The following is a 17,473-nucleotide window of genomic DNA, read 5'->3' as shown; positions in this document are numbered from 1 at the left end:
CATATACATTTGTCCAAGTTTCTCCTATATATTTCTATTACTGCTGTTTACTTTTACAATCAAGTTCTCAAAAGAGAGCTCAACTAGGTAGGACATCGCGTGAGATGCAAAGCAAACTGCAAAATCGGACCACCAGACCTCAGAAGCGCTGTGAGGGATAGAAAAGATTAAACGCCAGCCCTCCGCCTCTCTCACGGGATACTCCGCCACGCTGGCCGGTTGGGGGGGGGGCGGAGTCACGAGCCATCAGGGGGCGTGGCTGCCAGTGCGCGCGGGAAAGGGGCCGGCACCGCCTGCGCGCGCACAGTCGGCGGCCGCGCGCAGCACGCCCGGGGCCCGGATGGCGGCCGCGGTGGCGGCGGCAGCTGGAAGTGGGCCTGCCCGGGAAGAGGACAGCTCAGCTGGGGAGGCGGCGGCCCCGCAGCCCCAAGCCCCGACAAGTACGCCTGGGGCTCGTCTCTCGAGGCTACCTCTGGCGCGAGTGAAGGCCTTGGTGAAGGCGGACCCCGACGTGACGCTCGCGGGACAGGAAGCCATCTTCATCCTGGCACGAGCCGCGGTGCGGCGGGGAGCGCCTGGGTCACCTAGTGGGGCGGGGCGGGGCCTCGGGGGCCTTTCGGAAGGGCGGAGCTTAGCTGTATTTGGGGCCAAATTTGAGATGTGAGCGTGGGCAGTAAGAAGGCCATCTGGGGCAGGTTGTGCTGAGGCCCGAGAGGTTAGAGGGGTGCTGGGGCCGGATACTGAGTTGTGAGTATCGGGAGGGAAGACAGAGAAAGGGTCACATGCAGTACTTGTATTGGTTTCGTAGGACCTACCTCTTCCGCGACTTTGATTTGTGTCTCTAGTCTAACTTTATAACTTGTTTCAAGTAAGTGAGTGGGGTGAATCTTCAGAGTGAGGGAGGGACAGACGTGTCTGGACTACAGCAGGAGAGGGGAGGGGAATAGACTTTTATGAAGTCCAGGAGAAATTTCAGCTTCCCTGAGAACCTCCCCGTGCATCTGTGCCCTCTTCCACCCTTGGCCCCCACTCAAACAGGAACAAGCATTTGCACTAGAACTCGTGGATACAACTTTGCTTATTTTCTTTTTTCTTTTCTTTTAATTTTGGTTTGTTTATTACAATTTTTACTTTTTTCCCCTTCTGCTTTTCTTAATAGGAACTGTTTGTGGAGACCATTGCAAAGGATGCCTACTGCTGTGCTCAACAGGGAAAGAGGAAAACCCTTCAGAGGAGAGATTTGGGTAGACTGTCACTTTGGTGTCTTGCATCTGTGGGTACACAAGGGAGGGCTGGGCGAGACTCTCCTTACACTAGTTGAGAAGGCATCACTTTAAGATGAGGGACACCACAGGTCTCTTCCTATGATGTTTTCTGTTGAACTGTCACTGTGCCAGAAGATCGTGCCTCTCGAATGTCTGTTTTGGTTGGCTGGAGTGGTGTTGGGACAGAGAACCAAAAGGAGCCTGGATGTTGCCAAAGCTAACTAGACCCCTTTATTCCTTCTGCTATATTGTACCAGGCTTGTCGTTTTTTTTTTTTTTTTTTTTCCACCTAGAAAGGATAGGTTTGATTTCTGACTCTACTTTTTTCTACTCTAGAATGTGTGTAAATTTTCGTATACCACAATCTCACTTTCCTTGCTCTATAGCCAGACTCTCTTCTCTGATGACTTTCAGAGGAAAGAGGTTCCCCCCAGGGAACAGTATTTACCTAGGCTGTAGAGAGACAGCTGATACGTAGTATTTGGTGGTGGAGAAGATGTAGATCTCAAGATAGCAAGGGACAAATTTTATAAATGCTTATTTGCATAAAGCCTCAGGCCCTTCATTGTGTGTGTTGTGCTCTTGTAAGAGGTTTGATGCCTGTGTCCACAGTTAATCAGGTGTCCCTTTACCTTGTGTTTCAGATAATGCAATAGAAGCTGTGGACGAATTTGCTTTCCTGGAAGGTGAGTTCTCTATCAGGGGGTAGTCCTTTCCACTTGCCTTCTTTCCTTCCTCCTTCCTTCCCTCCTTAATCTCCTTCCCTCTTTATCCCCTTCCCTTCTTTCCTTCCTTTCTTCTTCTTCTTCTTCTTTTCTTTTTTTTAATGGCCACAGCCATGGCATATGGAAGGGATATGGGATTGAATCCAAGCCTCAGCTGTGACCTGCACTGCAGCTGCAGCAAAGCAGGATGCTTTAACCCACTACACCAGACCCAGGGATCTAACCAGCACCTGGGCAGCAACCAGAGCTGATGCAGATTCGTAACTCACTCTGCCACAGCAGGAACGCCTCCACTTGTCTTTCTCATGCTAAAATCTGAGTTCAAAACCTTATGAAATTGATGCCTGGTTCTTCCTTGTTCATGTAGGAGTAATTCTATTTCCTGTTAAGATAGGAAACACAAATTACAATTCAAATTCCTTTGGGTAATTAGAACTTTATGAAAACTGCTAACCATGAACAGTGGGAGGGACTGGAAAGACCCCAGTGGAGTTGGGGGATTTTCAGAAGTTTGTTTCTGACTTTGAGCCCCATCTCTAGATATAAATCTTACCCCTTATCATAATGCTAGAGATCAGAAACAATTGCCAACGTTTAAAGGGTTACCTCTTGTTCTTTTTTCTTCTTCAACAATCTCTCTAAAGTGATGATTTTGCCGCAGTGAGATTCTCTACTGGCCTGTATCTGTTTGTTCTTAAGAATCTTGGATTAACTCATGTGTACTAATTAAATCTTGTCATTGAAATAGAAAATATCTGAAATACCTCATTTTAACTCTCTTTACCTAGAGCTCTCTTCCTGCTGCCCCTAAATCTGATCAGTTTACTCTTCCCTGCATATAGATTGATTGAATAGTTTTGGAAAAGCCATGTACCTTTAGTTTCTCACTTTTAACGACCAGGGTTCTGTTTACCTCCTCAAAGCCTTAATACCTTCACATATCTTTTCTTGAATTTTTTTTTTTAAAGGCTGCACCTGAGGCATATGGAAGTTGCTGGGCTAGGAGTCAAATTAGAGCTGCAGCTGCCCTCGTATGCCACAACCACAGCAACACTGGATCTGAGCTGTGACTGGGACCTACACCACAGCTCACCACAATTGCCAGATCCTTAACCCACTGAGCAAGGCCAGGGACTGAAGCTGCATCCTTGTGGATACTAGTCAGGTTCTTAACCTGCTGAGCCACAGCAGGAACTCATCTTTCCTTGAAGTATTTATTTCACTATTTTTACTCCTTGGTTCTGCATCTATAATCAACTGAGGTCTCTGGCCCTTTTGAGATATTCTTTTAAATGCCTTTTAAGGTACATTCCCATGGTTAGCATTAAGCTTAGATTATTGATTATTCTCTTAATTTGTAGATTTTCTTTTTAAAGCCTCTTTTATGCTTAACTAATTTTTTTTTGGAAATAACTTATTAGCTCCCTACCTAAGGTAGGCAATGTCTTGTGACTGACAGCCTGTCAGTTCCTCAATCAAAAATGTTTGGAGCTTATTCTACCTGTTTATATTTTAATTTTAATTTTTTTTTTTTTGGCTACACCTTTGCCATATGGAAGTTCCCAGGCCAGGGATGAAATCTGAGTTGCACCTTCGACCTATGCCACAGCTGCAGCAATGCCAGTTCCTTAATCCACTGTGCCAGGCCAAGGATCAAACCCAGGCCGCCACCAGAGACAATGCTGGATCTTTAACTACTCTTGTGCCACAGTGGAACCCCTTTACTTTCTATTTAATTATTTTAATTTTAAAATATGGAACACTTTATGAATTTGCCTGTCATCCTTGCTCAGGGGCTGTGCTAATCTTCTCTCTATGGTTCTAATTTTAATATATATGCTGCCAAAGCAAGCACATCTATTTATTTATTTTTATTTACTAACTTCTCGAAGAAATGAGTGATATGATCAAATTTCTATTCAAAGATGTAAACTTACCAACCTATGGAAGTAAATTGGAGGGTCCTGGGAATAAAAGTGGAGAAAAACATAGGAAGTTTTCTGCTTTAGCCTATACCATGCATAGTGCTTGGTTTGGATTTTTTGTTTGTTTGTTTATCTTTGCTGAAACGTTTTATTTTATTTTTTTAAATCTCTGTTATTATTTTTGTTTTTTCCATTATAGCTGGTTTACAGTGTGCTTTCAATTTTCTATTATACACAAGGTGACCCAGTCACACATACATGTATACATTCTTTTTTCTCACATTATCATTCTCCATCATAAGTGAGTATATATAGTTCCCAGTGCTATACGGCAGGATCTCATTGCTTATCCATTCCAAAGACAATCTCTCTAACCCTAATTCCCAGTCCATCCCACTCCCTCCCCCTTGACAACCACAAGTCTGTTTTCCATGTCCGTGATTTTCTTTTATGTGGAAAGGTTCATTTGTGCCGGATAGTAGATTCCAGATAGGAGTGATATCATATGGTATTTGTCTTTCTCTTTCTGACTTACTTCACTTAATATGAGAGTCTTGGCTTGGATCTTTAATAAATGTCTATTTAATAAGTGGTGGAGATATGTTCATTTTCATCTTGGATTCAATAATCTCACTAGTTGAATCCCTCTGTTCTGTCCTACATTAGTAGATCTGAATTTTGATCATTTTAACCCCCATGGATTAAGTCACTGTTATATTATTTTGTACCTGGTAAAATATTTTTATGTCTTTGGATGTAGATGAGTTTCCTGCTGTGATAAGTGAAGATTTGGTTAATCTATACTACACCATCAATCCCTTGCCTCCTTTCTGATTTTTGGTAATTTTATCATTATTTTTAGTTCCTCTGTTACTTTTACAGTTTATTTAACATACTAAAATAAGTATTTTTTTGTTGTTGACTCCTTACTTTGTGTGGTACGGTTTTTCAGTTTCTACACTCAACCTACAAGATTTAATTATGATAGGAAGGTATGTTTTCAGCCTTGACAATGTCATACATAGCACACATATAGATGACACAGCGAGAACTAGTGCACTTCTCTCCTTTCTCAGAAGAATATATACACACATATGTATATTCTTTTCTAAGCCTTTCCTTATGAAATATAACAAAAGCAAGTGTAAAGTCAATAAATAATAAAGTGAACACCATCGTGACCACCAGTTAGCCCAAGAGATAGAACCCTGTCATAATACCCCAGAAGCTCCAAGTCCATTCCCACCTCATCATATATCTTTCTACCCCCTTTCCTGACATAACTGTATCCTAACTTTTTGGTAATTACTTCTTTGATTTTCTTTTTAGTTTTATCAGACAAACATGCATCTCTAAATACTAGGATTTAGTTTTATATTTTTTTGAACTTTCAAAAAATGAAACCAAATTGTATATATTTCTTGGTCAGCATCTGTCCCACAGCTGTTTTCTTTCTGTCAACCCATTTATGAGATTCATCTATGTGCATGCGCATATTTCTTTTTTTTTTTTCTTTTTTTTTGTCTTTTGTCTTTTTGTTGTTGTTGTTGTTGTTGTTGTTGTTATTGTTGCTGTTTCTTGGGCCGCTCCCGCGGCATATGGAGGGTCCCAGGCTAGGGGTTGAATCGGAGCTGTAGCCACCGGCCTACGCCAGAGCCACAGCAACGCGGGATCCGAGCCGCGTCTGCAACCTACACCACAGCTCACGGCAACGCCGGATCGTTAACCCACTGAGCAAGGGCAGGGATCGAACCCGCAACCTCATGGTTCCTAGTCGGATTCGTTAACCACTGCGCCATGACGGGAACTCCCTGCATGCGCATATTTCTAATTTATTTTCCTTGCTGTATGGCATGCCATGTGTAACAGTACCACAATTGAACCATTAAAATGTGGATATTTGGATAACTTTTTTTTTTTTTTTTTGCTATTATGAACAATTTGCTAAGAACATTCTTTTACATGTTTCTCTAGGGGGAGAGAGAGAGAGAGAGAGTGTGTGTGTGTGTGTGTGTGTGTATAACATTTTTGGGACATAGAATATGTGTATCTCCATCTTTTGTGGGTGTTGCCAAATGTTCTGTACACCTGATGATTCACATTTCTGCCAACAACGTGTGACAGTTCTCATTACTCTGCATTCTCACCAACATTTGGTATTATCACAGTTTGATTTTTGTCAGTTGGGTAGGAATGTAAGTGACAATTGCATTGTGTTTTTAGTTTGCTTTGCTCTGATTACTGGTGACACTGAGCACTTTTTCATATGCCTGCCTATTTTTTGGGGGGGTGGTGAGTGTTCTCTTTTCCTCTTGGACATTTTATCCTTTTTCTTGGATATTTGTATTATTCAATACAAATATTTTTCAGTATATAAGAAGCAAATATCTTTTCCTAGTTTATGACTTGCTTTTTTCACTCTTTGGGATATCTTTTGATAAACACGAGTTCTTAATCGAAGATATTCAAATATATTGATTTTTTTTCCTTTATAGCTAGTGCTATTTATGTCCTGTTTAAGACTTTTTTCCCATCCTAAGGTCATAAAGACATTCTTCTCTATGCTAAAATCTTCATATATATTTTTTTTTTTTTTGGTCTTTCAAAAAACTACAATTGACTTTTTGTGTATAGGATTGAGGTAGGGGTCCAGTTTAATTTTTTTCTTTCTTATTTAGAGGGTCACTTTTCCATGTCATTTTAACCACAGTGCTACCTTTGTTATAAATCAAGCCTGTTTCTGGGCTCTCTCTTTCTCTCCTACTGATCTGTTTTGTCTTTTTCCATGTCAGTACCACACTGTCGCAGTGACTTTGCTCGAGAGAGCAAATTTTCCCATCATGTTCTTTAAGTCTCCTGGGTATTTTGGATTCTTTGCATTTTCCTGTACATTTTAGAATCTGCTTGTCAAATTCCACAGAAAGGGATATTGACTGAACTTGCATTGAAGCTATAGATTGCTTAGGGGGGAACCATATCTTTATAGTAGTGTCTTCTAGGCTGTGAAACATGGCTATATTTCTCCATTAGTGTATATTTTTAATGTTTTTTTAAATAAAGTTTTTGTTTTACTGTAAAAAAGCTTGACATTTTGTTAGATGATTTCTTCCAAGTACTTAATATTTTTGATGCTATTGTTACGGATATTGTTCTAAAACAGTTCATTTAAATATTGCTAGTATATAGAAAAATACTTGATTTTATATTTTAATTTCATATCTAGCATCTTGCTGAATTCTAATTAATTGTAATGATTTACCTGTTGATTCTTTTGGATTGCATCCATAGTAATATCTGTTGATGACAGTTTTGTGAAGTTCTTCCCAATCGTTAGCTTTTTCTTTCTTTTCCCTTGGCCAGAATCTCCAGTATTGTGTTGAATAGAAGTGCTCACAGCAGGCATTTTGATTTCTTAGGGAAAGCTTTCATTGTTTCCCCATTAATTATACTTACAGGTTTTTGGTAGATTAGTTTTGATGGATTGCAAACACTGTATCATTTGTTTAAAGAGAGATTGGCTTTTTTTTTTCCATATTAAATGTGAACCTCATATAAGTTAGTTGGAGTGTGTGCCCTTTTTATCTGTTCTCTGGAAAATTTGTAAGATTGGAATTATTTGAATATTTGGTAGAATTTACCAAAGAAGCCATCTGGAACTGGAATTTTCTTTGTGGGAAGATTTTTGATTATCGATTCAATTTTTTTGACCATTCTGGTTTTCTTTCTTTTTTTTTAAAATTACTCAACGAATTTATTACATTTATAGTTGTACAATGATCATCACAATCCAATTTTATAGGATTTCTATCCCACACCCCTGGAGCATCCCCCCACCTCCCAAACTGTCTCCTTTGGAAACCATAAGTTTTTCAAAGTCTGTGAGCTAGTGTCTGTTCTGCAAAGAAGTTTAGTCTGTCCTTTTTTCAGATTCCGTATGTCAGTGATAGCATTTGATGTTGGTGTCTCATTGTATGGCTGACTTCACTTAGCATAATAATTTCTAGGTCCATCCATGTTGCTAAAAATGCCAGTATTTCGTTCTTTTTAATGGCTGAGTAATATTCCATTGTCTATATGTACCACATCTTCTTGATCCACTCCTCTGTCAAAGGACATTTAGGTTGTTTCCATGTCTTGGCTATTGAAAAGTGCTGCAGTGAACTTTGGAGTACATGTGTCTTTTCGAGTCATGGTTTTCTCTGGGTAGATGCCCAGGAGTGGGATTGCTGGATCAAATGGTCGTTCTCGTTTTAGTTTTCTGAGGACTCTCCATACTGTTTTCCACAGTGGTTGCACCAGTTTACAATCCCACCAACAGTGTGATAGGGTTCCTTTTTCTCCACATCCTCTCCAGCACTTACTGTTTGTAGACTTTTGGATGATGGCTATTCTGGCTGGTGTAGGGTGGTACCTCATAGTGGTTTTGATTTGCATTCTCTAATAATGAGTGATGTTGAACATCTTTTCATGTGTTTTTTGGCCATGCGCATGTCTTTGGAGAATTGTCTATTTAGATCTTCTGCCCATTTTTTGATGGGTTTTTTGTTTTTTTGGTATTGAGCTGCAGAAGGTGTTTATAAATTTTGGAGCTGAGTCCCTTGTCAGTTGATTCATTTGTAAAGATTTTCTCCCATTCTGTGGGTTGTCTTTTCATTTGTTAAGGGTTTCCTTTGCTGTTCAGAAACTTTTAAGTTTAATTAAGTCCTATTTGTTTATTTTTATTTTTACTGTCATTACTCTAAGAGGTGGATCTGAGATATTGCTGTCATTTATGTCAGAGAGTGTTTGGCCTATGTTTTCCTCTTAAGAGTTTTATAGTGTCTGGTCTTATATCTAGGTCTTTAATCCATTTTGAGTTTATTTTTGTGGAGGGTGTTAGGGAGTGTTCTAATTTCATTCTTTTACATATGGCTGTCCAGTTTTCCCAGCACCACTTATTGAACAGGCTGTCTTTTCTTTTTCTTTCTTTTTTTTTTTTTTTTTTTTGTCTTTTTGCCATTTCTTGGGCTGCTCCCGTGGCATATGGAGGTCCCAGGCTAGGGGTCCAATCGGAGCTGTAGCTGCTGGCCCACACCAGAGCCACAGCAACGTGGGATCTAAGCCGAGTCTGTGACCACACCACAGCTCATGGCAACACTGGATCCTTAACCCACTGAGCAAGGCCAGGGATCAAACCCTCAACCTCATGGTTCCTAGGTGGATTTGTTAACCACTGTGCCACGATGGGAACTCCAGAACAGGCTGTCTTTTCTTGGTTTTATTTTCTTGACAGTGTTTTACCCTCTGAAGAGTTATGTTTATTTCTGGGGATTTGTACATTTCTTGTAAATTTTCAAATTTATTGACAAGACATTCTTCACAGTATTCTCTTATTATCTTTGTAATGTGTACAAATTGTTTATTGATGTCCTCCTTTTTTATTTTTGCAATTATCAAAGTCTTCTCTTTTGCTCAATCATTTTCATTAAAGGTGTATCAGTTTTCTTAGTCTTTTCAAAGAACCAACCCTTGGTTTGGTTGATTCTTTCTAATATATGTATTTTGATTTATTAGTTTCTCTTCTTTATTATTTCTTCTCTTTCTGTGTGTGTGTTTAATTTGCCACTCTTTTCTAACTTGCTGAGATAGTGTTAATTTTTAATTTGTACTAGTTCTTTTTTTTGTTGTGTTAAGAAGGTCATTTTTTTTTTTTTTTAATTTGGGAAACCATTGTAACAAATCTAGACTTATTGAAAATGAAATCAGTAACTAAGACTCTGCAGGCCCCATCCCCAACCAGCTCCAAGGCCTGTGACCACTAGGTAGTTCTTTATAAGTTGTATCTCACATGTTTTAAAAAGTAGTATTTTCACAATCATTTGGTTTGAAGAATTTTTTTTTTCTTTTTTTTGCCTCTTCTAGGGCTGCTCCCACGGCATACGGAGGTTCCCAGGCTAGGGATCCAATCAGAGCTGTAGCCGCCAGCCACAGCCGCAGCCACACGGGATCCGAGCCGTGTCTGGGACCTACACCACAGCTCACGGGAACGCCAGATCCTTGACCCACTGAGCAAAGCCAGGGATTGAACCTGCAACCTCATGGTTCCTAGTCGGATTTGTTAACCACTGAGCCACGACGGGAACTCCTGGTTTGAAGTATTTTTAATTGCTTTATTTTGGCCTGTGGATTACTTAGATGAATATTTTTTAAATTTCCAAAAATATGGAATTTTTTAGGTTTCTCTTTTGTTAATGGTAATTTTATAGTGTTCAGAAAATGTGCTCTATATTAATTTCTCTCCTTTGGGATATTTGAAACTTGCTTTACGGCACAGTTGTGTGGTCGTTCCTGTGAATGTTCTATGTGTATTCTGTGGTTGTTGGGTACGATGTGAAAATTGGTTATTGCGTAGTTCAGATTTTCTTTGTTCTTGTGACTATATTTTGTCTGCTTCTTTCATCAATTCTTGAGTTGTGCCTTAAAGTCTCGTACTGTGGGAGTTCCCTGGTAGCTCATGGGTTAAGGATCCAGTGTTGTCATTACTGTGGTGTGGGTTTGATCCATGGCCTGGGAAGCTCTACCTGCCACAGGCATGGCCAAAAACAAATAAACAAACAGCCCAAAAAATAAAAAACCAAAGTCTTAAAAAGCAAAGTCTCCTACTGTGTTTGCATAGTACTGCTACTTACATTTCTGGGTCTAGGTTTTGTTTTGTTTTGTTTCATCTTTTTAGGGCTGCACCCTTGGCACATGGAAGTTCTTAGGCTAGGGGTTGAATTGGAGCTGTGGCTACTAGCGTACGCCACAGCCACAGCAACTCCAGATCCTTAACCCATTGAGCGAGGCCAAGGATGGAACCCAGGTCCTCTTGGATACTAGTTATGTTTGTTACCACTGAGCCACAACAGGAACTCCTCTAGTTTTTCTTTATATGCGACTATGTAATTAGATATATATGAATTTAGTATTTATAAGTTAACTATTGTTATTTCCAGCAATGCTTTTTGCAGTAAGGTATCTTTTATCTAATATTAAAATTTACCAACTTTCTTTTGTTGGTATTAGCATGGTATATGTTTTTTCATCTTTTTTACCTTTTCATGTCTTTATAAACAGTATATAATTGGATTTTTTAATTGAAGTAATGTGGAGTTACAAAATTGTGTTGATTTCAGATGTACAACTAGATTATATTTTCATAGTTATATTCAATTTAAAGTTATTATAAAATATCGGTTATATGCTCTGTGCTATACTATATATCCTTGTAGCTTATTTTATATATGGTAGTTTGTATCTCTTAATCCTCTACCACTATCTCATCCCTCCTTTCTTCCCTCTCCCCACTGGTAACCACTGGTTTGTTCTCTAGATCTGTAAGTCTGTTGTTGTTTTGCTGTATTCATTCATTTTATTTTTTGACTCCACATATAAGTGGTAACATACAGTATTGATCATCCTCTGTTTGACTTATTTCTATAAGCATAATACCCTCCAAATCCGTTCATGTTGTTGCACATGGTAAAATTTCATTTTTTAAGGCTGAGTAATACTCTGGTCATCTTTTATATTTCTGTTTCTCCATTTTTGATCATTTTCTTTTTTTCTGAAGTAAATCCTAAAGGTTCTGCTGGTAGAAAAATTCTGCCTTTTTTTTTTTTTTTTTTTTTGGTATAAAAACACCTTGATTTTGCTTTCTTTATTGAAAATATTTTGCTGAATATAGAATTCTGGGTGGAACTTTATTTCCTTTAGCACATTGAAACAATTATTATTCTTTTTTTGGCTTCTCTTGTTTCTGTTTAAGGTAATTTTTCCCTTATTTGCTGTCTGCTTTGAAGATTTTCTCTGCCCTTGATTTTTCTGTAGTTTTACTCTCATGTATGTAGGTGTAGATTTCCTCATATGTAGTCTGCTTATGCTTCTTGAATCTATGGATTGATGCCTTCATCTTTCGGGGAGGAGTCTCAGCTCATGTCTTTTCAGATATTGGCTCAGTTTTGTTCTCTCTTTTCTCCGTGGGATTCACATTAAACATATGCTAAAAGTCAACCATAATTTTGTCTCTCCATGATGTATTCTGTGTAATTTTTCTGACCTCCCAGTTTATTAATTCTCTTTTCAGTCGTCTTGTCTCCTTTAAATTTTTCTTGTTGATTTATTAGTTTCAGTCACCGCTTTTGTATTTTTCAGTTTCTGTGCATTCCATTTGGTTATTTTTCAAATCTGTTTTTTCACTTTTAATTTGTGTTTGCTGCAGATGTTTTGAAGCTTGTCTTCTGTATCCTTAAACATTTTAAGTATAGTCTGTGTCCAATCTAATATCCAAAGCCTCCTAGGCTGCTTTATTTGTTTTTCTGTCTGTTGTTTCTGTCAGTACTGTTTCATGGCCTTCTTTCTCTATATGTTTAGATATCTTGGTCATTATATTTGAAAAAATTATTTGTTGGACAACATTAGGCTTGTATAATGAAACCTTTCTCCATAGGTTTTCGTTTGTTTCTGCAGGGCTCCTAGGGGCATGTATCAGTGCAGGACTTCCTTTGCAAATCCAAGACTTGAGGATTCCTTGAACAGCGTGGTGATAGGAACTGTGATGGTAACTCCGTGAGGGGGCTGATTTAATTCTAGTTTAGCCTTACTCTCAGGGTATAGCCTTTTGGGAATCCAGCTTTTACAGAGGGGGCACTTATCACACCTTCTCACTTGGGCAAATTCTCAGATTTGACTCTTGATTTGCGCAGCCTGCCACAATCACAGCATAGTTTCTCAGCTCTCGTTTGGATTGATAGATTCCCCTGAGATGAAAGCAGTTTTGGAGACTGGCTTTTCTTTGTGTTCTTGCCTTCTCTGTATTTTGGATTTGCCTTTTCTTGAGGCCTCTTTAATGCCTGAAGGATTTTTTTTTTTTAATTTTAATCAAGTCTATGGTTGGTTTAAACAGGAATTTGCCATTATCAAAGGCAGAGGCTCTGAAAAAATCTTTTGAGGTATTTGTGTTTAGTTTTGTTGTGTTCTTTTCCCCGAATTATTTTTAGTCTTTAACTGGATGGGCTTTCTTCAAATGCCTTGTAATTTTTATTCTGTTCTAGAATGAGGGGTTAAGAAGGCTCTTTGGAAACTGTGTGTGTATGTGTAGGGAGGGTGATTTTTGCTTTGCAGTTTTACTTCAGTGTGGGCAGGGGTGGGACCAGATGTCATGTTGGGGGCCTCCAAAGGCTATAATGCAGAAAGCCTGAATTCAGGGAGCTGGAATTTTCAAAAGCTGCTCTAGTTCTCTAGATAATTCATTCATTTCTTTAGCAGGGAGCCTGCTCGATTTTGTTTCCAGGGTAGGTTTAGTTTAAATGCTTGTTCTCTGGTAGTGCTGCCTGTGGGGAGGGTTTGGGGAAATTGGGTAAACTGTTTCTCATAGACCCTGGAGCCCTTACTCATTTTAGCCTTGCATCTTTTTTTGTCATTTTTGGTGTCTGAGTCTAGAGCCGCCTCCTGAGTTTCTTAGGTAGATGGGCTCCCACCTCCGCTGCAGCCCTCTCTGTGTTCATTCTAGGCTCATTTTCCTCTGCTCTATTTATAAACATACTTGAGTCAGATTTCTGTCATTCATCTTTCTGTGGAAGTCTTTCTTTTTTTTTTTTTTTGGTCTTTTTGCCATTTCTTGGGCCGTTCCCGCTGCATATGGAGGTTCCCAGGCTAGGGGTTGAATCAGAGCTGCAGCTGCTGGCCTACACCACAGCCACAGCAACGTGGGATCACTAACCCACTGAGCAAGGCCAGGGATCGAACCCGCAACCTCATGGTTCCTAGTCGGATTCGTTAACCACTGAGCCACGACGGGAACTCTGTCTGGAAGTCTCTTTACTGCTGATGAGCCCCCCATTCTTTGTTGTAGGTTTATATGCCTTTTAAATGATTTTTTCCTTTCAAATGGAATCTTACATGTGGGGCATACAAACTTGTGGGTTCAGTCTCCTGTCTTGAATTGGAACTTTTTCAAAAGGTTATAAACTCCGGTTAGAGAACTTATCTCATTTGTTTTGTATCACTCATCCTTTGTGTGGTCTCTGCAGATACTCATTAACTAACACAACTTCTAAGCCCTTTTACCACCTCTAATTTGACTCTGTGCACCCAGCTGCCCACCATCTGTAATGAAATGTTTTCTCCAAGGATATTTTGGATGGATAGTCCTCAAAATGAGAATTTTGGTCTTAGAAGAACTGCCATTCCCAAAGCAGCTGCAGTTAACTTTGCCCAGTTTGTTGCACTCAGCCTGCTCTTTAGGCACCTTGCTTTAAAGATCTTTCTTTGTATTTTTAGGTACTTTGGATTGATTGCTGAACTGATTGATTGCTGAACTTTTGTGAGCCTGTACCTGCATCCTTCAGCTAGGCCCTCTGCAGGCCTCGGCTTTGAAGAACAGAGTCTTTGGAATATTGTACTTACATGCTTTTCCTGTTCTACCCTCACCTAAGCCTGGTTAAGCAGAGATCTCACTTGTTAGTTTTTCTCTACAAGGTCTTCCACTATTTGTGTCTTCCATTTCTGGCCTGGCTGTGGCAGCTGCAGCTTAGGGTAAAGATGTAGAAAATGATTTGTGCAGGTTGCTTAATGTTATGATGCTATGAATGATAAGGACCAAATAAAGGTCTCTGATCAACTTCAACCTTGTATATTTTATAATCTTGCCTTTTGTTTTTGCCCCCATGACCGGAGAACCTCCCTGCCTAGTCACAGATCTTTCTGATCTTCTCTGCTAGCCATTCGTAAACCTCACTCTTTTTTTTTTTCCTTTTTCGTTTTAGGGCAACACCCATGGCATATGGAGGTTCCCAGGCTAGGGATCTAACCAGAGCTACAGCTGCTGGCCTACACCCACAGCCACAGCAATGCCAGATCTGAGCTTCATCTGTGACCTGCACCACAGCTCATGGCAACGCTGGATCCTTAACCCACTGAGCAAGGCCAGGGATCGAATCCGTAACCTCATGGTTCCTAGTCAGATTCATTTCCGCTGTGCCATGATGGAAACTGTAAAACTCTGTTTTTCATTTATTCATTCTTTTTTTTTGCACATCGGAATTTACAGGATGCCTTTAAGCTCTTCAGAAGTCAAATAAATGTGATTCTGGATTTAAAGCCAGTTAAAAAATGTTTAATAGCTTTATTGAGATATAATTTACCTACCATTTAATTTGCAGATTTAAAGGATACATTTCAGTAGTTTTTAGTATATTCACAGATATGTATAACTGTTGGTATAGTCAATTTTAGAATATTATTAAGGGAATTACATAAGTGGTATTTTGTATCTGGCTTCTTTTACTTAGATAATGTTTTTAAGGTTTGTGTTATAACATGTTTTAGTACCTGTTCCTCTATTTTTAACATTGTGGTAAAATATACATAACAAAAAAAAATAACCATTTTTTAAGTATACAGTCCTGTGGCATTTATTCCCACTGCTGTCACCGTCATCCATGTCTAGCACATTTTTCATCTTCCCATACTGAAACTGAACCCATTAAACAATAACCCCCTGTTCTCCCTTTTCTTAGGCTCTGGCTAAATTTTGTTTTTTGGGGGGAAGATGTGGGTGACATAGCAGGAAGGAGACAGAGTACTTAGTGGTTGAAGAAAGCAGTGGCAAGCCCTGGAGACTGGGTCATAAGTAATTTTGGATCATGAATAGAGGGTATAAAGTCTACACATCTTTTTGCTAAAGAAGTGTAGATATTCAATCTTGTAACATTTTCTAAGTAAATTTTCTTTTAGAGTAATGATTTACAGAAAAGCTGCAAAGATAGTACAGAGTTCTTGTACACCCCTCACCTAGGCCCCCATGGTTAACATCTTACATTGCCAGTACATTTGTCAAAACTAAAAAACGGGAATTCCCGTTGTGGGGCGGTGGAAATGAATCCGACGAGGAACCATGAAGTTGTGGGTTTGATCCCTGGCCTCCCTCAGTGGGTTAAGAATCCAACATTGCTGTGAGCTGTGGTGTAGGTTGCAGACACGGGTCGGATCTGGCATGGCTGTGGCTGTGGTGTAGGCCAGCAGCTGTAGGTCCAGTAGACCCCTAGCCTGGGATCTTCCATATGCTGCAGGTGTGCCCCTGAAAAGGCAAAAGACAAAACAAACAAACAAACAAAAAAAACCCCTAAGAAACTGACATTTATATCACTATTAACTGAACTAGACTTTTTAGATTTCTCCAGTTTTCCTGTTAATATCCTTTTACTGCTCTAAGATCCAACCGAGTGCGTGGTGTTTACTCATCATGTCTCCTCTGGTCTAGGACCACTTCTCAGTCCTCTCTCACTTTTCACGACTTTGGTAGCCTTCAGTAGCACGGAAGGTATCCTGTAGACTGTCCCCAATATTGCCTGTTTTTCTAGTAATTAGTTAGTCCCAGAACTTTGCATATAATTTCAGAGATTACACAGGCCCCTGAAGCCTCTATGATTCTCCTATTCTTACAGACAATTGGGATTTCAAAGGGAAGGCAGGCCTTTTTTCAAGATAAATTTAAGAAATTATACACCATTGATAGGACATGAAATCAATGTAGTATTTGCCACTGGCATTTTAAAGTAATATATTGAAAGCGGTGTAGTGTTGATATGAGTGAAAGGTAAGTATTTTTGTTTCACTTATATGTGCATATCCTAGGTCATTGTGTAGAATCTATGTGATGGGCAAAACTTTGGCCCCCATGACCTTTGCATCTTGGTGTCCTGCTTGTGATTATGTTACATGGCAAAAGAGATGTTGCAGATATAATTAAGATTACTAATCAGTAGACTTTCATATAGATTATCCTCCATTATCTTTGGGCCTGTCTTGTGGCCCAAAGTAATCACATTAACTCTTAAAGGCAGAGCTTTCTCCTGGTTTAGGGTAGAAGAAGAGAAGTGGCAGAAGAGGGGTCAGAAAACTTCAGAGCATAAAAAGGACTTCATCTATTGCTGGCTTTGAAGATGGAGCGGGTCATGAGCCATGGAATGTGACAGCTTTTAGAAGCTGAGAACAACCTCTGACTGATAGCCAGCAAGGAAACATTCTCAGTCTCATCACTGCATTGAATTTTGCAGTAACCTGCTTGGTCTTGGAATGGATTTTCCCTTAGAGCCTCCAGATAAAGCCCAGACTAACTGACCCCTTCACTTAGTCCTGTTGAGACCCAGAGCAGAGAATCCAGTCATGCTGTGCCAGGCTTTTGACCTCTGGAAGAGTGAAATAATAAATGACTTGGTTTAAGTTGCTGAATTTGTGGTAATGATGTATTTCTTACCACGGGTCACAGTGAAAAAAAAAAATTAGAAAATATTGCTATAGTGTAAAGGATCCTGGACAAGTCAGGAAACTTTGGTTTTCCTCTCACTAGTCCTACTAAGATAAAACTGTTAATCACTTACCCTTCCTGAGTGTCCTTTCATCAGTTGAATGGGTTATTCTAAAGTTTTCTTCCACATGACATATTTTTCTTATGAATTGCCGTTTTTTTCCCCCAGCAAAATTCACCCCTCTTAGTATATAGTTTTATGAATTTTGTTTGTTTGTTTTGTCTTTTGTC

At 39.5% G+C, this 17,473-nt stretch overlaps 1 protein-coding gene across 2 annotated transcripts; it reads left to right on the top strand.

Moving 5' to 3' along the window:
- Positions 285-14,565, top strand: POLE4 (DNA polymerase epsilon 4, accessory subunit). Of its 2 annotated transcripts, XM_021087319.1 has the most exons (5): positions 285-559; positions 1,160-1,244; positions 1,910-1,951; positions 12,403-12,493; positions 14,215-14,565. In XM_021087319.1, exons 1-4 carry the CDS (start codon positions 341-343, stop codon positions 12,465-12,467), a joined length of 411 nt encoding a protein of 136 aa, XP_020942978.1. In that variant the 5' UTR covers positions 285-340; the 3' UTR covers positions 12,468-12,493; positions 14,215-14,565. The 2 variants fall into 2 exon arrangements, with proteins under 2 accessions (XP_020942978.1, XP_020942979.1); XM_021087320.1 differs by lacking the exon at positions 12,403-12,493 and having other exon boundaries at positions 287-559.

Source organism: Sus scrofa, chromosome 3 (genome assembly GCF_000003025.6).
Source record: "Sus scrofa isolate TJ Tabasco breed Duroc chromosome 3, Sscrofa11.1, whole genome shotgun sequence".
Taxonomy (NCBI): Eukaryota; Metazoa; Chordata; class Mammalia; order Artiodactyla; family Suidae; genus Sus; species Sus scrofa.
The sequence above is the reverse complement of the archived record's forward strand: the minus strand, read 5'-3'. Positions and strand labels throughout refer to the sequence as shown.